Raw genomic sequence first — 24,729 nt, 5'->3', positions numbered from 1 at the left:
TACTATAATTTCACAGTTTTATTGTTTCAAGATTTTAAAATCAAAAGATATGATAAACCATTGGGTTTCCCTCTCTTTCGATTAGAAATGTAAAAAGCAAATCAGGTGTTCATTAGATGACAGCAGTCATCATTTGGAATTACATGTAATAATGTATTTGAATTTAGTTTTAACATTTTGACTCTCAAGTATTTCAGAAAAAAATATCTTATTTTATATCTACATCTAGCCTTAAACAAAAAAATATAAATACTTGATGTTTTATCTTCTTCGTCGATGCTGTTATTCATATTTACTTTCAACCAAAAACATCCTAGTATTCAATAACTAAATTATATAAAATGACATTTCCATCAAGCCACAGTGACACTACGAATGACATGTCGTCGTTTAATTAACATGAACATATTCATTTATCAATAAATCAATTGAAAAGATTGAAGCATTTTACTAATGTTTCATTTCCAGCGGCCAAATAATTGCTTTTGTCATTGTCTTTTCTTGTTTATAAAATTGTTTATAAAAAAGTCTATAAAAAACAATGTAATCAATCATATCGCAGAGCAACAAGAAAGGCTCTGAAATTGTATGCGGCTGGTGATGTTTTTATAGATTTGTAAATAACCATAAAATGAGCGAAACAAATATTTGAATCGTTGCAGTTCTTGCTTTCATCATAAGTGTTGCTCCTCTAAGAAAAAATACGTAGACAAGCCGTTTTATTGAAAAAGAGATACGAGAGACCAAAAGTTCTCATGATGGTTGATATACGCCTGTAATTCAGTGGTTGTCGTTTGAGCTTTCTCAATTGAATTGTTTCATATTTCCACTTGGTGAGATTGACATGGGATTTCTGGAAGCTCCAAATACAAATCACGCTGCCATATGTCACAGTCATTTCATTTTGATCGTCAGAAGTCAGTAACCTCTTCATGTGTTGTCCTAATATAATTCATCTTAATGTTTTTGTCCTTTAGAGACATTGATGCTGAGTACATGTCTTATTACTTTTTTCGGTTTATGTTTCTTTAATGTGTTTTATTAGCGGTAATAAAAGTGCGTTACCGCACTACAACTCGACCTTACAGAAATTGTACAGTAAACAATATGACCATATTATAGCATATATCATGATAGAACAAGCAGCAGTTTTAATAATCATTATTCAACAAATTTGTTCATCTAATTTTAGAATTTGTTTTGATACGAGCAAAAACAATGTACATGTATATATGTCTTAGAGTGTCTGCATTGTCAAATCGATTATTTCAACCTACAACTTAAAATTTCAATTGAAATACATTTTAAGCAAGAACAAGAAATATTACTTAAAAACCAGCGTCTTACAGCAAATAAGAAAACCATAAACAAGTAATATACCTTAATCAGTACCCCAAACATATACGATTTGTCATTCTGCACACCTTCGCAATAGAAATAAATACATATAAGAAACACCTAACAAAAAACTGCATTATCATTTAAATGTTTGTTCAAGGTTTATTTGTCTGGGAAATGCGTCACTTTCAGTTGTGTTTTATCTGACGGACTTGAACACCCGAACCAAACGTAAGTCTAGTTAACATAGGGGACTCCATTTATATCTAACAAACAGTATTCTGTAATTTACTTCAGGTGGTCGGCTGATGCAGCCATTTATGTCGCGGAATTCACTTGAAATCATTTTGGAACCCTAGCCTGCATTTTGTAATTTATTATGTAAAAACAACGAATTCTAAACTTTATAGAAATAGTGACATATCTCTGTATCCAGATTGCAGCATAATAATGGACACGATTCAATGCTTTTCTAAAACTTATTGAAACTCCATTCTCACTTTTATTTAGTCGGCCCGCTCAGCTTTAGGCTTACATTTCTCTTGAACTTGACTTGGTGTTTGTTTAGTACTGTACGCTAGGATACTAATACATGTTTACTAGTCTTTCACATCTTATTTATCCTATTTGTGATTCAGGGGAGTCAGAAGATTTAGAACATTTTCTGCTCGGGTGTACATCTCTTGAACAAACCAGGTCTAAATTTTTCACCTTATTTGCCTCTTTTAATAATAGAAATGTAAGTTTTCTGGAACTGTCGCCACGTGCACAAGTATTATTTTTAGTTGGCGATATTGGTTATGCTTTTAACGATGAAATTGGTTCATTTTATGATGTTTATGGAAGAATGTATCTCTTAGAATTATTTAGATTACGTCAAACTATGGTTGAACCAAAATAACCTTTGAGTTACTTACTCGTATGTACTATTATATATTGATCTTAGTTTTTATGCGTTATACATGCTACATGGTCATATTTGTCTATGAGTGTTTTAAATTACACGTATATTTTAACATTCTATAAATTGTCTTTTTTTATTATGATTATGTATTTTAGAAATCTCTATTTTTGTCTTATTAATGTGCCATGTATGTTATTGTTTCAAAGACATTTTAGAATGAAACCATTAACTATAATGTATATAATTGTAAATAATATAGTATAGACGCACCATCACTTTTACCCTGATGACTGGTGCCCCCGATGTAAAGGGGTAGTTTTCTAAATAAAAAATATATATATATTTACTCGAGCACAGTAGTGTTTTATGGTTATCTTCTTTGTTTACTAGTCTTTCACATCTTATTTACTCGAGCACAGTAGTGTTTTATGGTTATCTTCTTTTCATTTAATCTATCTTATTTACTCGAGCACAGTAGTGTTTTATGGTTATCTTCTTTTCATTTACTCGAGCACAGTAGTGTTTTATGGTTATCTTCTTTTCATTTACTCGAGCACAGTAATGTTTTATGGTTATCTTCTTTTCATTTACTCGAGCACAGTAGTGTTTTATGGTTTTACTCGAGCACAGTAGTGTTTTATGGTTTTACTCGAGCACAGTAGTGTTTTATGGTTTTACTCGAGCACAGTAGTGTTTTATGGTTATCTTCTTTTCATTTAATCTATCTTATTTACTCGAGCACAGTAGTGTTTTATAGTTATCTTCTTTTCATTTACTCGAGCACAGTAGTATTTTATGGTTATCTTCTTTTCATTTACTCGAGCACAGTAATGTTTTATGGTTATCTTCTTTTCATTTACTCGAGCACAGTAGTGTTTTATGGTTTTACTCGAGCACAGTAGTGTTTTATGGTTTTACTCGAGCACAGTAGTGTTTTATGGTTTTACTCGAGCACAGTAGTGTTTTATGGTTTTACTCGAGCACAGTAGTGTTTTATGGTTATCTTCCATCTTATTTACTCGAGCACAGTAGTGTTTTATGGTTATCTTCCATCTTATTTACTCGAGCACAGTAGTGTTTTATGGTTATCTTCTTTTCATTTAATCCATCAAAACTGACCACAATAAATGGGTGTTAGAATTTGTTTTATTAGTTGTGTCCATTTATTTTCAATCGTCGATGTCTTTTCGGTTTTCTTGTAGATGGGGTGTGTTTATAGTTCCCTAGATTTAAACTTTGATTGCATGTTATGTTTGTTGATTTCTCATTGACGTTAAATTCATCACTTTTAGTTCATAGATTCACAGATTATTAACTTCTAAACAAAACGTTTGACATAATGATATCTAAATGTTATCTACATGAGACACAAAATATAAATCTTAAACCTACCCTTTTCTTTGATGTATAAGTGTAAAAACATAAAGCATTGAACCCAAGCATATCTAATAGGTATGAAGCTTGATACCTTATTTCATATTTCAGTGGATTATTATAAAAAAAGTTATTAAATATTCAATGTGGGGCGATTTTGTATGGGTATGTTGATAGTGGCATAAAAAATCGTTTTAGATTAGAATATTTATATGACTTAGTTGTGTGGTTTGGGACCTTGTGTTCTTTTTATATATATTTTTTTTTTTGGTACTTTTGTCTATATGTATGTACATGGCAATGGATATGCAGGGAATTAAAAATACATAAGAAAACATAACTTTATATGCGTGGTTTTAACGGGTCTATGTTACTTTTACCGAACATTAATTAATTGCATTTCGTCGATTTTTATCATCATCGAAACATTTTAGTGAATAGAAATTGTATTTTCACCTAACCCAAGGCCTTGTGGAAAAGACGACAAAGTCAGATGCATTTTTCACTTTTAAAACTTTTTTTAAAAGCTCTGGTGGAAGAGAGGTGTGCAGTATTCTGATAGAAAGCAGTTACAAAATGAATTTTAAAACTTAATACTAAATATCTCTTAATCATTTGGTTTATCGAGATTGCGGTTCGGTGACACTATACCGAGGTGATTACTTGTAAGATGAATCCTTGGCCGTGTCAACTTGGTTGTAGAAAGTTTTGTTGAAGAAAAAGGTTTTAATAAATTAATATCGTATATACTATTGATATTTAAGAATAAGGATATGTGTTATGATAACCAGCTATGTGTTCAGCAAAAGGATTATCAGTTACGTACCAAAGGCATTTAAGAAATTCATTCTTTTTTTTCTTCTGTAAAACAAAAAGGAGATGATACATTCTTGAAATCCGTTATGCCTTTTCTATTTTCGGACACTATATTCACTCAGACAACCATATGACGGACGTTCGTTTAAGAATATTATGTATATAGTATGTAAAACTAGAGAAAAATGTAACATGACGAAGGACCTAAATGATAATGTTATTATGCCAATTCACCAGTAAGGTAAAAGTGTATCTCATTGTCACTATGAGAGTTATATAACAAAGTTGACATTTTATTCCATAAATAAGTGGTTACATCTTTAAACTGTCAGTCACGTTTGGTGGAAGTATTAATTTTATCCAAAAGAGGGTGAAGAAAAGCTGTATTTAAATGAAAAATTATTTATTCAAAACAATTTAAAAGTACATTTTTCACTTTAAATGGTTTTACGTAAAAAATGTGTTTTACATTTAGATTCAGAAATTATATTTGTAAAACACGTGACATTGCGGGAAAGGCTTCACTGCTCATGGAAAGCTTTAAGTCACTCTTTTGAACTGGAAAGATATAACAAGGTGGCTTGTCATTTTTAAACAGGTAAAATTTAAAAATCTAAAATTTGATGTATTGACTATTTGACACGGAAACAGCGTGTCTATATCATGTTATTCATATAATATGTGTTCCCATCATACGAGAGGGCGATCTGTATATCAGTTTTGGTTTATGGTAAGTCCAACCTTGCAAGTTAAAAAAGCCTTGGTGCCAGGCGAAAACGTCTGTACTAGCTCATGCCTTAGTGATGTTAAATGGTATTATATTCATTTGTACTTTTGCTCCAAGCTAGGCACATTTGATTATATAAGTTATGTCAAGTAGAGCTATCTCTGTTATGACTGCCATCTATGTAAAAATTATTTTGAGTATGGAGATGATATTTGATATAAACGGTTAACTCCTAAAATGTTAACTCACTGGTTGTTAATTTTTATCATATAAAATAAGACTATACAAATAATGATTTGTCAAAATAATCAGCTGAGAGGTATTAATCATTATTATAGTCAATTCAAATGGCCCACTCATTTTACTACAATGCCCATTCATTTTTAAAATGGCTCATTGAATTTAATTTTGGGGGGCTCTGGGCCCATTGAGAAAAATCCTTCCAGATCACTGTTACAGCATTACATTCTTGTTAACCCATATCGATTATGTTACATTAGAATATTACCCATTAATGGTATTTATATATGCATGTAGTTACAGAGGTAATTTGCAAATTATCGTTATTTAAATCGCCCTAGCAGTTGATATTACGTCGGATTTTAATAGAATAATAGTTCTAGCTGGTGTTTTTGTGTGTGTTAGACTCCTTTTTATCATAGTATATAGCATCCTACACACAATGTAAAATGTCCCATTTCTAAAATTAAACCTGTATGATACTTATTTTACAATGTCAAGTGTGGAACTAATATTTGTTAGCCAAATACATAATGAATATGGACACACATTTGATGCACATCCATTTCAGTACCGTTTGATAGTTTCAAACTTTATAGTTTAAATTCGATATTTGAAAATTCTTTATCATTTGATCCTAAGATCAAAGTAGAATTAAACTTGACTATTTTATTGATCATATCATCGTAAACACAGTAAGGAAAGTAAGCTATCACTTTACTATCATTGAGATTAACAGACGATTTCACATGACTCCATGAACCCATAACAAAGAATAATCTTATAATCAAAAAGCGATTTAAACATAACAAAATGTAAAATACCCATCAAAATATCGTATCTGATATAAAAGTGTAACCAGCATTAAAACATAGCCAGCAGGACAAACATTTAGGGTCATTAAAATTCAAAAGATGACTAAGTTTACCTGAACTATATATTTGCTTGTTTAAATGGTCACATTCTATAAAATATTGGAAGGAAATTGGTTTGGTATGTAAATCTTAACAATTATTCTTGCGTTTTGCTGATGCACGGTTATTGTACCAGCTTTATAGTGTGAAACAAAATCCGAATCAAACGCATTTTGATTTCAAGACGCATTCCTAACATTTTTAATGATCTTTAATATGAATGTGATTTTAAATCGACAAAATAACTCGGTTTATTTACTACAAAATAACCTAAACAAATTTCAATGTTCAGACAGCAAAAGTTGAATTGGGATTATTCGAAACTCATAATTTTGATGCAATTTCTATACCCGAAACCCTGGCGAAAATCGGATATCAAATCTACAAGATTTATAAACGTTCTCTTTCATCAGCAAAATTTAAAGACTGAGAAATGTCTAACAAAGTAAGAATCGAAAGCAAATGATGATCATTTCATTTTGTCTGGAACTGAGATTGCAAATAATTAGAAAAACACAACATTGCATTTTACACGTTTGCGATTAGAGCTAAATAGTATCATTTGAATCTGAACGATTTAGGACGTTGCTATTCCTGATAAAGAAGTAATCTCTTGTTTCAAAACAAAGGTTATATACCAACCTTAATAAAAGTCTTTTTTTTTCTTCATTTTTATTATCAATGCAATAGTTCAACATTTAGTTTGTCCCAGAAACATATCAGAATTAACTGATTTTGTGGCTGACGCTTTTCAGACTTTTAAATATATTCCATTCAGTTTCCACGATTAATATATATCCTGTCCGTTAAAACAATGTTTATGCTATCAGTAAAGATACAAAGTAAATTCAATCAATACTGCTTTGAATATTTAAATGAATTAAAAGTAATGTTCAAGGTTACGAAGGTAAGGCAAATAAATACCATATACATAGTTCGTAATAAAATAGCACAATGATATGCTTCATAGGTAACTTTGTAATTCAACTTTGGAATCAACTCAACCATTCACATACATCGATTACAAGGATGGAATGAGTGGGCCGTCTTCACAGTTCGTGTACCTTCATGAAAATATTTTGTCATGCAGTTATTGAATGCTTGGATACGCAAAATTCTAATCCGGTTATAACATTTTAAATGACGAAAACTTAACCAGGACCTTGTTAAAGTAACGGACTGAAGTGTTGCAAGTTGTCGTCTGCTTGTTCCCCTATTGATTATGTAATATATTCTGCCATTATAAAAAGGAAGTGGCTTCGACTGAATGATTTTCGTCATACATAATAAATGTCATGGTTTAAATACCAGTTGAAAGTGACTTCAAAATGCTGACTGTAGTTATCATTTGGTTTTATTTCCGAGACAATGCCAACTGCTTTCTGAACTGGCTTCAACATAAACAGAGGGTAAGTTTCAATTTTTATATAGTCACGTGACTGTTTAAACCCGCCTTTTTTTAGTTTACATGTAGTGTAACATTGCGGTTTTTTATTTGCTAAAGGGTGCATTCGGGTACATGTATACTCCAGGTTGAACTGTCTTCTTGCCAAAAAAAATGCAAACTAGTTTTGTGACTGTAATTAAATCACTTGTACTTTGTATATTGATGCTGATCATATTTGCACTATCAATGAAATAACTAACAAATGGAGAAAAAAAAGACAAAAGTACAAATCGTTAACCTTTTTAATCGAATAGAGTTTCGGTACAGTGCTACCAAACAGTTTATAGAAACTTTTTTATGTGGAAGGAAAATATTTTCTTCAGGCTGGTATTTTAAATGAGTTTGTATGGTTTTACATTGCTAAAACATGTGACTCTCTATTTAATCATACCTAATGTACAAAACATCTTCGACAAAAAATGAATACATAATTTTCACCTACAAACAATGCATACGTGTTTAATCAGCAGGTAAATTACATATATCTTTCAAGTCTAATTTTACCTAGATGCGAAAGTGTTCTTTATAATAATTCATCATCCTTGTCAACATAATACATTGAAAAGGATTTTTTTTTTTACAATAGACTTGTTTCTAATTAGTAGTGTAGACAATTTAACCAAAATAAATAAGTAAAGCAATTTTTAATTCATACAATTAGTACATGTAAGTTAGCATATCAAATTGAGTTTCCATGTGCATTGACTATTGCACATGAAATAATCTTAATCCTGATTAATAGGTCAATATACCAGAAAAATAAGAACAATACATGCACAGTCAATCATAGTTTTCCAAAAAGAAAGTATGCGGTATTTTATTTATGATATTATTGTTCCCGTTAATTCTCTGAATCAAAACTTTTTTGTGGCTATCACTCTCACATTCATTATAAAATAATATTCCAACAACTCTTATTTCCAACAAAATTTATGTTCATGAAACTCCTGGATGCCGATCCAAAGTTGTGTTTTAAGCGTCGAAAAAATCTGACCAACATTATCAAAATACATCTAGAACTATTTTAGTACTGATAAGCGCTCATATTTTACATATGGGAACGATGAATCTTCAAGCACTTAAACCATAAAAAAGATTATTTCAACAACTCTTTATCAGATGAAAATTATGCACTTAATACCTGATCGTTTATGTATATTTTTATTCAGCATTTGTTAGTATGATTAGGTCCACAAAAATAAGGAAACTAATAAATGCAATCCGCAACTGCAATAGGGAACGACCCCTTCTTACTTCGTAAATTACCAAATGTGTGATATTAAGAAGTAAAACCAATAATGATAATAAAAAATAAATCCCTCAATGAAATACCAACGAGTAAAATCTCTACACAAGTTATAATCTGAATATGTATCCCCCTTACGTAATGACTGTGACACATTTACCCAATTTCATACATGACCAACAACCCATACAGCCGGTTAACCTAAGGTATTTAAATGAACGGACCTACCCGCCAATAAAATGTCCTGTGTTTAAATGTAATAGTTGACTGTGACTAAAGATTAGTACACTACAGACGCTATTATAATGGAGATTAAACTATAGTTTTTATAAGCTATTTATAAGAGGATCAATCGCATTTTAGTAGTAAGTAAAACATATTTGTAGACCTTATTCATAAAGTTAATTATATAAAATGTAAGCCAGCAGTATATATCGTATATGTCATTAACACAATTTTACAAAGTTGTACAATATAATATTCCATTTATATACGCTTAAATCAGGGTAACTTTTACGCCATATTTGTACGGAAATTAGATAACTAACTGTTTGTTATTTCATGACTAACGCAATACTACCCCCTTACACAACTTATTATAATCAATACCTCGAGTGTTTGCATTTACAAACACACACGTCACATATACTGAAATTAATATTCTATCTAATTCTGTGGATTCATAATTATTCATGGAATACCAATTTTCGTGCATTTTTTTGTTATTGTATGCAGACCTTGGCAAAACCACGAAATCAAATATCCACGAAAAGCCTTTTTTCCTCAATCCACGAAAATTGGTACCCACGAAAATAAATTAATCAACAGTATATGTTGATGGCTTGTTGTTTCATTGACGATTACTTCACTTCCCCTTTTTAATCAAACAAAGACTACGGAAAGGGTTGTGCAAATTGATTTTTGTTTCATGTAGTGTACTAAAATTTTATTGAAATTGCATTTATCTTTCTATATCATATTTCATAGATTTGTGTAATTCATCTTTATTTCGTAGTTCATGCCATGTGCTTATTAGAAACTTTTCTGGTGGTTATAACTATTCATTTTTCATTTAGGCCAGCGTAGGCTTCAATGCTTTTAAATTTTGCAAAAATCACTTTTGTGTGCACATGTACCTTCTGTGGGGATATAATTGTAAATATTACCAAAGGTACGTTGGAATTCGGTTATTTTATTATACTAGCAGTAAATAACGATATTGCAAACTCTTTGATTTCTGATTTAAAATCTTTGATTTCTGATTTAAAATCGTTGATTTCTGATTTAAAACCGTTCGTGCAATCCGATATTCTCTCAAACATAAAATGTACCTTTTATATAGAATTACATGATACTTTAAATATTTATGAAACTACATTACTTGAAAGGAAGTCCGTGAAAGTACAATTTATATATGCATAACTTGATTATTTTATGTCGACGCAGCGTGATTTGGACGACATTTCTTGGTAGTAAACTATCATGTATATATTAAATTTATTCTGAAGGTGTGGTATCAAATAACTAAAACCAGTTTTAAACGAGATATGATTATTTACAGCTATGGGTATACCTTTATAATAAATATTTAATATTATAGACAAATCATTCACCACGTTTATCCTTTGACATCTTTATCAATGGATGGTTAACAACTGTATAATAAAACTTCCCTCTTAGTCCTACAGAATTTGGTCTATCGACTTTTTTTTTAAGGGGGGCAGTATCCATTTGATATATGCAGACTATCATTAAACCATTATAATGTTCCTCCCAAGGATAGTGATCGATATACGCCATTGTAGATGGCCCTGCAACCAGCAAATGTGTAATTTTGGATGCAATAAACTATTGAATCTGAATCTGAATCCGCAATTTCGGTTATTCTTAATTAAACTTTTGTCCATGAACATCAACATTTTCCATGTACATAACGCAACTACTGGTAGTAAAGTGAATAATCATATAATTATGATTAATATTAATTGACTAAGCATTGATCAATATTAATAAAAGCGTAGATTTTCCAGTATGATTATTTTTGTATTTATTCTCTCATGTATAACATCCTACCCAGAGTGATTGCCTGCTTAACATGTCATTACTAATCACACTCATTAATACATGTATTTGCAACAAATGTGATAAAAGTGTTTGTTTGTTTCAGTCATAAATCATCTTAGAATATTCCAGAATCATGGAATATACATGTTTGGAAATCCCACCCTTGTTTTCTGCGAATGGTTTGATGGTAGAAATTTTTTGGCTCTCCTGGCTTTTGTTCGTGCTAGGGTTGATGATGCTGATTTTACTTTGCTATTGCATGTGCTGGAAACGAAATCGTCCAAAAGCAATACTTGTTCATCCAGATCCAATAGTGATGACATCAAGATTTGTACAGACCGTATGTACCCAAACTGGTTCTAGGTGTTGTAGGCCCTGCTTTCTTGTCTATGTTTAACATCAATAGTGTTAGTTGTATTCACTAGATAACCATAGCAATTCGCAGATATAGTGCACGTTAATAGAAATCCTCACTAATTTCGTCTAATAATACGTAGCAATTTTCCTATTTTCCTGGCACATTTTCGTTTTAATATCGCACGATCCTTAATGTTTTATGTATATAACTATTTATATTGTTTTAAAGCTTTTTTTTTGCATTATTGAGCTTCATCCATGGATTTGTTTTAAAGCTTTTTATTGCATTGTTGAGCTTTACCTATGGCTTTGTTTTAAAGCTTTTTATTGCATTATTGAGCTTTACCCAGGGCTTTGGTTTGAAGTTTTTATTGCATTGTTGAGCTTTGCCCATGGCTTTGATTTGAAGCTTTTTATTGCATTGTTGAGCTTTACTCCTGGCTTTTCTGTTATAATCTTTTTTAATTTTCTAATTATGTGTGTGGTGCTTTATGTTTGCTGTTTTACAATTTCTAGAGTGCATTACGTTTGCTTGCTTTTGTCAGCATACATTTTGCAAGCTTTTTCCTTGTTCAGACTATTGTCAGTTCTTTCCGTATTCTTTATCCATTACTGAACCTGTTTATCTTTTCACTCTTTTGTTCTGTTCTATTTAAGTTACTTTCAAACTATTAGTATTTTGATTTCTTATACATTGTCACAAACAGAACAATTAGATGTGCCGTGCAGTTGTACGTGTAGATCAACAATACATACATAGATTGGGGTTCTCTTGTTCGAAAGAAATGAGCGTATTTTGTACAAATTATATAAAACTATTATCATTATGTGTGGGCATCCTATTTATGTGTGTGCATCCTAAAAGCAGTATTTGCTCTCAGGATAAAGTATTATCATCAAGCTGTAATAAATAAGCAACATCTTTACCGTGTTGTTTACCTCTTGGTTGCATGCTTATCTAAGGTTTTGAGGTAGTGGGTTGATGATCTATAAGGTAAAATCAGTCTTAAACTATATGCCTGCTGCCGATTCACCAAAGAACGCAGCATTCATGATGTGAAAGAACCCTGTTTAGCAGTGAATAAGAATAATAAGCCCGGTAAGGCTGACAAGTCGCCATCATTTTTAGCTAGAATGTTAAAGGCATCTGAATCACCATGTCAGTCTACAAGTATAAAGCAGGACTTATCATCATATTACATCACCACTTTATCGCACTGACTGCCTGTTTATATTTGCCGCTGGACGATACAAGGCGATCAATCGGACAATCATCAGACAATCTGATTATTTCCCCATGGTTAAATAAATTTAACTGAAGCGTTTGATTTCTCTCAAATAGCATTTACAAAATTTTAACATATGATTGCAGCTTTCTTATCGGACTTCACTGTTGACTATATAATCGCCCTGGACATGCAGTAAAATCGCTCCTTCAAATATGTTTTTCTAATCACTGTTAAATCATATCTTTATTGTAAAAATAAAAAGTGAAAAAGATTTTAGTTTTGAAAATTCTATGTCCATATATGAATAAATAATGATACATTTTATCTTTCTTAAGATTTTCGTTGAAACTTACATCAAACATGTATATATTACATGTAACCACATTTGAAAAAAAAACCACAAAAGAAAAACCTACACAAATCCCCAGCATAAATTTTGTCGGCTTGTTTGAAGGATTTAATAATCGATGATATACGCCTTTAAAGTAATAGATATCCTCTTGAATCACTGGGTAGACTGTATTATATTTACTTTTATTAAATAGGTGAACGCACCTGCAAATGAATAAAGATTTAAATTTGAAATATTTAAACATATAAATTACGGCTTACTATCAAAAGTGCAAATATTGCATTTCAGTATCTCAAATCATGTAAGCAAATGTTCATGTTAAATTAAACTACATACAAAAAGTCTATGTGTGGTGTATTATTGTGTAAAATCACTTCAAATATTCGTTATAAATGATTTGACGATTTCAAAAGTTAATTTAATATCTTTATATAAGAGAACATACATAGATAATATAGAAAATACACTCTATTCAAATTTGGAGATAAAAAAAGCAATACTTAAGAGAGTTTTTTTGGAATTGAGTCGTATAGAAAGACTTTAATGATCATATTTATTGGAATGCCCACACTAATAGTATAGGTAAGTTGAAATCATTCGATGTTTTATATAACTTCTGTTTGGGAAAGGCGTAGGAAGACAGAACATTAGACTCGAATGTTCATCTAATTACCTGGTTGATTTGGTTGCACGATAATTTATGCTTTATCCAAGCTTCTACCCTTTAGTGTAACCCTTCAACAAATTGAGGATTTTGTTACAGGAGGATTACCAACAACAAGACATAGAACACATTTGTTGAGTTCAAACAAGTTTATGGTTCAGGATCAGGTTTTGGTTTTTATAGGAGTATGGGTTTTGTTAGCAAGCAATACACAGTTAAGGTTAACCTTAAACCTAACAGGCATATTTTTTAACCGCCCTCTTTCCCTTGCTTTCTTACTAATAAAGAACATGTATGTGCATATTTATTGAAGCAGCATTGTCCATATATTTGAACTCCAATAGTTAAAATGGTGTAAAATAATGTTTTTTGGTATAACCATTGCACAAATATGCCTTTATTATATATAGAATATTGCTAAAAGGGGAGAGGGATGTCTCAAAAGTTACAAAAAAGTTCTAACGTTAAATATTTGTTAGAAAACACTAGAAGTAATTTCTGGACCAAAAAGAAAATGGACTATAAAACATGCAAACAAACCCCGTATCAAAGCTATATTATTCTTCAGGTATCTTTTTTTATTGCGCAATAATTTTCATCTTTGAAATTCACCGGGGCCAAAACGCGAAACCAAACTCTTAACTTTGTATTGCTACTTTAAACCCAGGTTTAAACCCGATTTCAGATAAATAGTTTTGAAACAAATGTTTATGAAAACTTCTAGAAATTAAAATGTTTATGAAAACTTCTAGAAATTAAAACCTGTTTATAGTCTACAACTTCATTTTTTTGTGCAACTTTTTTATGTTCTATTCTGTACATGATATAACATGACTTATCTTGAATCTGTTCCTCTGTCAGAGAGGCTGCATCATTCAAAGTGATGCTACATGTTACCAATGCTTAAGGTGTGACAAACCTCCCTACTTTCAACTGTTTCAATATTGTCCATGTCTTGTTGCAAGTAATGGTTCAAAAACTAAGCATTTTACTCAGCATGTTGGTTTGCCTAAAGCTTTTTATTACATTTTTAAATATTTAGTAGTGTATAAATATAAAGTGCTTAGCAATTTTTTTTATCGGTCAGTCCGACAAGAAAACCCATTTATCTAAATGCATCTTTTTATTTTTTGTATTCTAATTGATCAATTATTTACATATGTTATTGTAGCGTCGTTACCATGCCTTTCTATTGAATATCATTATCGAGTACATATCCTATTCATAAATTTATAATCAGGAATTTTAAAAATAAACGTGTAACGATAATACTCCGGAATACATATTTTAACAGAATTTGTTTTACAAATTTACAATATTCAGCTATGATAACTTATTTCCCTATTTAGTCCGTTTGCATAAACTTACAAAACAATTGCAGTAATTTGAAATACGAGTTTGATAATTTAATTACCCCTTTGATATTTGTCTTACAGAGGAAAATGTCCCAGGAGGACCTTCACAGTTGTCTGGACTGGCTGTTGCAGGAACAGGTACAAACTAAATTCATACTTTTACATCACACGGCTTAAATTTTACGGGTCATAAAAGAAATGCAAAAACGTTCTTAACAGAACATACATTCAGAAGGATTTATAAGGTTATTCAGTGTTAATTTTATCTACACGTTACTATGTATGCATTTGTATATACAATATGAAAATAACACTGTAAATTGTATGCGTCCTAAAATAAACTCATCATGGATACCAGGATAAAAATTGTGTACGCCATTCGTCTACAAAGACTCATCAGTATCATTAAAAAAAAAGGCACATAAGGTACGATGTTGAAGAGCACAGAGGACAAACAATTTGTAAATTATTAACTGATATGTTTACACCATTTTAAAATTGCAAAATCAGTTTAGATACGAAAGTACACGTCTACAATCTGGTTCATCAAGGCAGCATACTTACGACGTTACCCTTTCACTTTATTTTAGGGAGAACTACAGTCAGCATCTTTTGGACAGTCGAAAGATGGGGTATTATCAGCAGCTCGACTTCAGAAACTCAAACAACAAAACATCAACAACTATAATGAAACTATTTCTAAAGTTGTAGCCAAGCATGTAAGAACATATATGTAATTGTAAACGTGACTAGTAATGGGCTGGTACCACTGGCGGTGATATGTCAAACCAAAGGGTCCAAAGGTGTTCATAATTTAAAAATAATTTAGACCATATTGTTCATTAAGTTAACCAAAAGTTTCACCTCCCTCAGGCAGAATTCATACTACACAGTTTTAAAAGATTATTGGTTAGGATGCTCTCAAACATTACACGCAACAACAAAGATATGCCCACTAAGCTGTTACCTGTGACTGGTGATGTATCCATAGATCCTTGTTTTATCATCTACCTGGCCATCAATCCGTTTAGGGTATTTTTGTTCGTGTTTAACCTGTTCTTACGGTTTATAACTTAACATAGGTATGCAACGTTATATTCTTTCAAATGTCTGCAAGCAGATTATACTTCCACGACACATTCCTATCTTTGTGATAAAAGCTTGGTGTAAAATATATGTATCTATTATTTTTATAAAACATTTTAAGAAATAAAACATTCATGATGAAACATCAGTACACGAAGAACGAACATATTACCAAAAGCCTGGTCTAGAGAGAGAGTACCTCGTTGTCTGTCAGTTAAAGAATCATTGCAATAAATGTTTGACGGGTTCGTAGGTGGACTATTGCAATGTAAAATTTCTATCCCTTTCTAACATAATTTTGTTCCAGTTAGAATCTAATTTTTCTGCCATTCATTCCTGTCGAACAATCTTGTAGAACCTACCTATTGTCTCGCCTTGTATTTATTTGTAATTAATTGTCTTAATATTTAGGTTTCTGAAAAAGCACGAATCAATTGTCACGAAAAGTTATCAAGCAATAAAAAAAACCAATCAATCATTTATGTGCATATGGAACGAACAAACATGAAGATACATATTCAGAGTGTTTTAAACATGTTTTAATTCATTATTTTAGAAGCTGTCTCCAAATGAATCCAAAGAGTTATCAGAAGCATATGATTCTTTAAAGGTAATACTGAGCGTTATTTAAATCTTAATCATGTATCAAAAAATGAAAAGTCAAATAATTGATTTTTATCTCTTCAATTGAGAAAAATAATTGAACAACAACGATTCATTGCCATGAATGTTCAATTCTTATCTTCTATGGTTTTGAAATGAATTAATATTCAATAAATTTACATATTTGTACCTAAAACCTCTATCAGTAAATACATTCAGAACAGTTCAAAATTGATTTGACATGCACGTTATGTGTAGAATGTATACATAATATAATTTTGTTGATTATCCCATTTTAAAACTATTCCAGGCAGTATCAACTAAGAGAACAGCTTGTATGGAGGTGATGGCTGGAGTAGCTTCCCTTGAAGATCCAATTGAGGTATACATTAGATATTCCATTCAACGCATTGAATCTTGACAGAGACATATAATGATATAGTGCTTATGATTGTGTTATGTGTCTCTAATTTAAAGTATGCCAAAATAGTCCATAGCAGCAAGACCTTTTCCAGATTGATTGGGAAAATAACTGTTATACTTTAGACCTGTTTTATGATATAAATATATATTCATTTTTTTTAGTTATCCTTCAGGTTGAAAATAATAAAATAATCATAATTATGTTATTTTCAAATGTAAAAGGAACGTTTTCAATTTTTTATAAGACAATTTGTATGAATAAACAGACTTCTGGCCCTTTCAATCATTTTGTAGTATTGCAGTTATCATCTTTCAGGTTCATCATCAGACGAATCTTTTTTAAAATGCTTTCTAACACTTTTAGACTCTAGCAAGTGAATTTGACACAAGAGCGGTACATCTTGTAAACTTAGGATATAACAACAGAGATACAGCCAATCCTTTACAGAGTAATGAGAGTATGGCAAGGACTGCACAGGTTTGTTCACATTATTTTATATCATTACCAACCTTTAAAAGGTAGCTAGTCTTCCTTTCTTATTGCCCTTGTAAAATATACAAAATGTTTGATTCGGTAATTAATAATGCAGTAGTCTTGTTAAAACACTTTAGGAATATTTGTTTGTGTCATTGGGTGTTTGTGAATCAGTATGAAATTTATTTATAATTTGTTCAACTTGATATGTGGTATAATGTTTTGTCTTTTCTCATATATTTGTGCCATAGACGTATTCTGGTATTATATTTCTATCGTGTGACCTATATCTAACATAGAATATAATTTCTATTAAGATTATCGATATCAAGGGACAATAATTTGATTATATGTATAAAGGCAACAGTATTTGAGCGATGTTCAAATATCATGAATCATGATCGAAAAATATATAAATCAGTGTAGCAAACGGAAACTAACGGAATCGAATGACCTCAAAAAGGATCGATACTGGATGCGCCGACCGTGCAAGGGCTGTATAGCCAGTCAAAATCGTTTTAAAAAAACTTTCACCATCACTGGATGCCCCGACCGTGTAAGGGCTGTATAGCCAGTCAAAGTCGTTTTAAAAAAAACTTTCACCATCACTGGATGCGCCGACCGTGTAAGGGCTGTATAGCCAGTCAAAGTCGTTTTAAAAAAACTTTCACCATCACTGGATACGCCGACCGTGTAAGGGCTGTATAGCCAGTCAAAGTCGTTTTAAAAAAACTTTCACCATCACTGGATGCGCCGACCGTGTAAGGGCTGTATAGCCAGTCAAAGTCGTTTTAAAAAAAACTTTCACCATCACTGGATGCGCCGACCGTGTAAGGGCTGTATAGCCAGTCAAAGTCGTTTTAAAAAAAACTTTCACCATCACTGGATGCGCCGACAACTGGTACGCGTCTTCTGACTGATTAAACAACGATTCGAGTAAACGTAAGATTTTTGTTCTTCTACAAACTTTCATTTAAGTTTCAATCTTAATAAAATTGATCTATAACAAACACAATAAAACACTATCCTCCTTTATTTAAAAAAAAAAAGGCAGGTATAGATGGAAATAAAAAAAACATCAAGTGAAGGACAAAAAAACACCTACAGTACTAATAAAATACAATCAACTGAAGTCTAAATTTTATGTGAAATTGTCTTAGACTCCAGAGTTTACATTAAGTTTTATGTACAGATACTATCATTAAAACAAAATCTATGCAATGTTTATTTAAAACAGAACTGTGTAGCTGGAGTACGAAATAACTGGAGATGGATAGATACAGTTCTACAGTGCTCGCAGGTCCATCTTCATAATGCTGCCGCATATCATCAGGTAAAAAACCGTTTAGTTGTTAGAACAAAATAATTGTATAATCTCAAGTGATAATGTAAGAATCATCATACTTGTAGTAATTTCCTCGCACGGTTTGTTTGCAGGTGATTTCATAAATTAAGTGGTTTTTTTTAAAACACCTTTAACATTTGTTTTTTTACGCCCCATACCTCTTTGTATTGACGACTTTCCTAATTTCTATACTCGAACATACCTGGTGGTTATACTGTAATATTTACCCGGATATATGTACCGGTATCGTAAAAAATCATTTTTTTATGCAACAACAACAAAATCTTAACTAAGCATTATTTATTTATTTCACATAAAGGTCTGCAATTTTATATTTTATGTTATTTTCTTCTAGTTCTTCCATGAAGTAGAAGAAGTTGAATACTGGATGAACACAACACTTTCGCGTATTCATTTAACTTTCGATAAATCAAGACTAAAGGGCGATTCGTCTGATGTTGCCTTTATCCAGGAAGAAATGAAGGTATTACATTTTAAAACAGAGTTAACAATTTTTCATTATCACACTCACATTAAAATAAAGATTACAGAGAAAAAAATAATACATATATATAATAGCTAAAATGTAATTGCAGTGTGAAAAATGCCTTAGTAAATTGGTCCTCAGTAGGAATATCATACTTAACATAGATATTTCCATTATAGAAAATCTTGGCATTTAACCCCACATTTTTCAATTCCAATAAGAGCAGACCAGAAATATCATAAAAGACGCAAACGAAACAGCAATCGTTTAAAGTGAGAGGTTTAGCGCTATAGAACCAGGTTTAATCCACCATTTTCTACATTTGAAAATGCCTGTACCAAGACAGGAATATGACAGTTCTTGTCCATTCGTTTTTGATGCGTTTTGTTATTTGATTTTGCCATGTGATTATGGACTTTCCGAATTGATTTTCCTCTAAGTTCAGTATTTTTATGATTTTACTTTTTCACTAATATACCCACATTTTATTTGTGCAAATTTTGATTATATGCAAATTCAATTTTATTACTAACCAGTTTTGTTTTGTGAAGTTGTGGTTTAATGGGAGGTAAGCGTGTCCTGAAATAACGAGAAAAAAAAACTACTGGTAGTTATAAAGAGATTTGATTTCCTGTTACATATTCAGTCATAAGCACGAGTATTAAACGGATTAAAGTAACACTTGACCTGTGGTCATGGTCCAATTTTATTGATTTTTATATATGTATTCAGTACATTCATCAAATTAAAGTCATCAACTTAATAAGAATGAACTATGTTAAGTATTGTATAATCTGAAATTAAGTTGAGTGTATAAAAATAAGTTGTTCTTATCGATTTATAATGATATACTTCATATGCAATCACATTAGACTTCTCCCTCAGTAGTAATAGTTTAATTATATAAAAGAGACGAAAGGATTATCCACTACCGTTTGTAGGCATAAGTGGGTAATTTGTATGGGGTCATTGCTTTACAAAAATAAAATTTTAAATAAAGGCAACAGTAGTATATCGCTGTTCGAAATTCATATATCGATTGAAAAAAAAACCCAAATCCGGGTTACAAACTAAAATTGAGGGAAAAACATCAAATATTAGAGAACTACGACACAACATAAACACAACATTAAAATGTAACACACACATAAACGAACTAAAATATAACCATGGCAATTTTCCTGACTTGGTACAAGACATTTTAATAAAACAAAATGGTGGGTTGAACCTTGATTTGTGTCATGCATAACCTCCCGTTTTTATGGCAATGTTAAATATAACATTAAAAATGACAACATTACATGATAGAACTAAATACAAATAAATGGGAGAACATATAACACAGAGAAACGACAAGTAATAGCTATCAAAAGGTGCCAGGTCTTGAATTTAATACGCCAGACGAGCGTTTCGTCCTCACAAGACTAACCAGTGACGCTCTGATGAAAAAAGTTTGAAAGCCAAAAAAAGGTTGAAGAGTATTGAGAACCAAAAGTTATAGAAATAAAACATTTGATTTCAACAATTTTGTAGGATCATTTACTAGCATACCTACAGTGGCAGAGCAAAGTTGATAGACTTTTCGATCGTGCAAAGGACATTGTTCCAGTACAAGACAGAGTAGAGAAATTACAACATTCTAAACCAGTGATTGCCTTAACAGACTACAAGACATCTGAGGTACTCAAATTCATATTAGCTATCAAGAAGTAATGAAAAAGTTAGCCAGGGATTAATACTAATTATAAAACAGATATATAATGTATCTTTTCTGATACTCTGCATTTTGTTCAAGACAATTAAATGTAGTCTCTTTCCATTACTGTGTTAATACAATGTTTTAAAAGGTCAAATTTGTATAACTAATAACGTTTAAATAGATAAAATGTTATTAAAACGTGACATTTTCATTTTGTTTCTACATTTCGCCATACTTACAATGTAGGGTTACATTTCTTTTAAATAAAAGTATTTTTTATAAATATTTGCTTATAATAAATTATATTATAGATTGAATTCATCGAAGGGGAGACGCTTACCTTAGTAGACAATAGCAAGCGAGATAAATGGAAGGTAATGAAAGTAAAACATATTGCTACACATATACACATATATACACGTACTTTTTATTAAGTTGTAACTTCAATCATCTTTTAGTAATGAAACTATACATATTGTTAACAATGAGTATTCAAATCCAAATACTAACAAACCAAAGGAATAAATGGCAACAAAAATAGATTACCAGGTATATTCCTATATATACTGATATCTTTTAAACTATTTTCATTGAACGATTTGTGATGAATTGACATAACTCTGCTTCGATATAGGCTGTTTTTAAGGATTGATAAGAACTCTACTTTATTATGGTAAATGATTCAATATTTTCCTAAGCTCTTAACTGAAAATTGTAGGTACAAAATGAAAGGGAGCAGACTGCCATGGTCCCAGCAGTAATTTTGCTGATTCCATCTCCATCGGGGAGAGCAATTGATGCTGCAGTCAGGTAATTATAATTGTAATATGAAAAACTAACAGGGGAATAACTTTATTTGTATTCAAATCTTTCATATATGATAAATAAAGGCAACAGTAGTATATCGCTGTTCAAAACTCATAAATTCATGGACAAAAACAAAATCGGGGTAACAAACTAAAGCCGAGGGAAACGCATTAAATATAAAAGGAGAATAACGACATAACACTAAAATGTAACACACATAGACAAAATCCCACGAGAATAACAAATATAACATATATATAACATCAAAACCAAATACATGAATTTGGGATAGACAAGTACCGTGACACGTCTTATCGCAATGTGAATTAACACTCTTTTAATTTAAAAGGCCTAAAAACTAAAATACGATCTATGTAGATACCAGGATTGGAATTTTAATATATTGCGCCAGAAGAATATCGGTGTAGCTCTTATCAAAACATGTTAGGAGCCATAAAAGTACGAAGGTAGAAAAGCCTTGGTTTTCAAACATTCCAAGTGTTGTGAACAGTTAATTTATAACTATGACCATATCAATGATAATTCATGTCAAAACAGAAGTGCTGACTACTGGGCTGGTGATACCCTCGAGGAATAATAAACCCACCGGCAGTGGCATCCACCCAGTGGTTGTAAATAAACTCACCATAGAAACCAGGACTAAAACTTGATATATTGCGCCAGACGCGCAATTCGTCTATAAAAGACTCATCAGTGATGCCCGAATCAAAATATGGTAAAGGCCAAAATAAAGTACGAAGTCAAAGAGCATTGAGGACCAAAATTTTATAAATTGCAATGAATATATCCTTACTAAACTTAATCAACTTATAACGCCATAGTTAAATCTTTAAATATTGTGTCTAACGGGGTGTACTATCAAACTGGTTTATTTTTTTCAGTCAATACGAGAACTCTTATGTCTACTGTTTTTATGTTAATACATTTTTATGCTTCGTTTCGATCTATTGAGACAAACCATTTACAAGTGATTTTTTAGTTCTTTGTATACTGCTGAAATATCACTGTCCTAGTTTAGGTATAAGTTTTAGCGCTCACAAACATGTTTAACCCTGCAATTTTCTTAATGTGTCACTCCCAAGTCCGGAACCTTTTATGCAATTGTATTTGATTCATATAATTATGTCACATCAGTTTTTTGTAAATTGGTTTTCTTTAAATTGGGCTCTTAGTTTTCACGTTTGATTTAATTTGTATTAACTTTTGTCATATTGAGGGCTCTCGTATCTGGTTAAACTGTACAATTACCTATAGTTTCATACATTCAACATTATATGCATTCTGATAGTTGTCTCATTGGCATTCATACCACAGCTCCTTATTTTCATATTGATGATGTTGGTAGTAGTCGTAGACGACATTTATATTTTTAATTCATTTTCTATCAACTACTTGAGGTCTGATTTTCGTCGAATTTCAGACAATTTTATCTTCATACTTTCAAGTTTATATTACTTTAGAAAAAATAACAATGTGTGAAAAGTGTATAGCATAGAATCCTTTTCTCTAAACAAACAATTCTTGAAACTGATTTAAACAATTGTAAAGGCACTTGCTGTTTTATTCAACTTTTTTTATACTTTGATATGTAGATTACGAATACAGCTACTTGCACTGTGGACTGGAAGTATAAAACGTCTTGGCTATCAAATGATTGCCTTCATGACGTTGATGTTCAGGGACTGGTCAGAGGAAGAGGTAAGCTCATATCTATTATATAGGAAGATGTGGTGTGAGTGCCAATGAGACAACTCTCCATCCAAATAACAATTTAAAAAGTAAACCATTATAGGTTAAAGTACGGCCTTCAACACGGAGCCTTGGCTCACACCGAACAACAAGCTATAAAGGGCCCCAAAATTACTAGTGTAAAACCATTCAAACGGGAAAATCAACGGTCTAATCTATATAAACAAAACGAGAAACAAGAAACACGTATATATTACATTAACAAACGACAACTACTGTACATGAGATTCCTGACTTAGGACAGGTGCAAACATTTGCAGCGGTATTAAACGTTTTAATGGATCCAAACCTTCTCCCTTTTTCTGAAACAATAGCATAACATCACAACATAGAAAAACATTATGTCTATATTAAACATGATAGAAATATCCTTATCATGCTACCGTGCTATTACTGTGTTAGGGTCACAAGTTACATATCTCAAGTTTGGTGTAATCGCGCAAGACAATTTCGGAAAAAGTTTAAATATGACACTTTGTTGTGGTAAAATAAACTTGTTGCATAAAAACATCCAGTTTTTATAAAGGCTATGACCCTTTTACTTTTGCCAAAACTGTGTTTTTATAAACATATATTTTTTTCATTTCTAAAAAATAACATTGACATTTAAACTAAACTAGTACTTTCATCAACTACTTTTATCCGCAGATAAGATCGTTGCAGTCAATGGGACAGAAAGACAAACGAGATTTATTGGGGATATTGGACAACATTGAAGATACCCTGATCAGAAACTGGAATGGTTATGGGGACTTCAAGCTTCTCCAGGAACGAATGTCTCAACTCAGAATGATTCTCGAAGAATCTGATGATGCTAAAGGGAAAGGCAAGAGTAAGATAATTTTTAAAGCTAGAAACAAAATTTCTTGTTGTTGATTTCATTGTTAAGTTATGAATAAGCATATACACTTTCTTTAGTATTGTATCTGTTATTCGATTATAGTATAACAAAAATACCAAACACCAAGGCAAATTCAAATAAAGGGAAGTCCATTTAACTGACAAAA

General features: G+C 31.4%; 1 protein-coding gene across 10 annotated transcripts in view; it reads left to right on the top strand.

Annotated features, from left to right (window-relative positions):
- LOC134712522 (uncharacterized) overlaps positions 1-24,729 on the top strand; it is a 34,313-nt gene that overhangs the window by 5,539 nt on the left and 4,045 nt on the right. Inside the window, exons 1-14 of one of the 10 annotated variants that reach the window (XM_063574156.1) lie at positions 1,555-1,569; positions 11,174-11,410; positions 15,109-15,165; positions 15,618-15,746; positions 16,670-16,723; positions 17,027-17,098; positions 17,504-17,617; positions 18,852-18,947; positions 19,315-19,443; positions 20,980-21,126; positions 21,457-21,519; positions 21,864-21,955; positions 23,566-23,671; positions 24,371-24,554. In XM_063574156.1, coding sequence (XP_063430226.1) covers positions 11,204-11,410; positions 15,109-15,165; positions 15,618-15,746; positions 16,670-16,723; positions 17,027-17,098; positions 17,504-17,617; positions 18,852-18,947; positions 19,315-19,443; positions 20,980-21,126; positions 21,457-21,519; positions 21,864-21,955; positions 23,566-23,671; positions 24,371-24,554 — 1,450 coding nt within the window. In that variant the 5' untranslated portion in view covers positions 1,555-1,569; positions 11,174-11,203. Of the gene's footprint in view, positions 1-1,488; positions 1,570-4,948; positions 5,031-5,096; positions 5,163-7,291; positions 7,723-9,232; positions 9,372-11,173; positions 11,411-15,108; positions 15,166-15,617; positions 15,747-16,669; positions 16,724-17,026; positions 17,099-17,503; positions 17,618-18,851; positions 18,948-19,314; positions 19,444-20,979; positions 21,127-21,456; positions 21,520-21,863; positions 21,956-23,565; positions 23,672-24,370; positions 24,555-24,729 lie in introns of those variants that run through there. The other 9 variants (XM_063574155.1, XM_063574153.1, XM_063574154.1 and 6 more) reach the window with 9 other exon arrangements.

The sequence above is a fragment of the Mytilus trossulus genome, chromosome 3, assembly GCF_036588685.1.
Source record: "Mytilus trossulus isolate FHL-02 chromosome 3, PNRI_Mtr1.1.1.hap1, whole genome shotgun sequence".
Classification (NCBI taxonomy): Eukaryota; Metazoa; Mollusca; class Bivalvia; order Mytilida; family Mytilidae; genus Mytilus; species Mytilus trossulus.
Note: the sequence above shows the minus strand (reverse complement) of the source record. Positions and strands in the feature narration are given on the sequence as shown.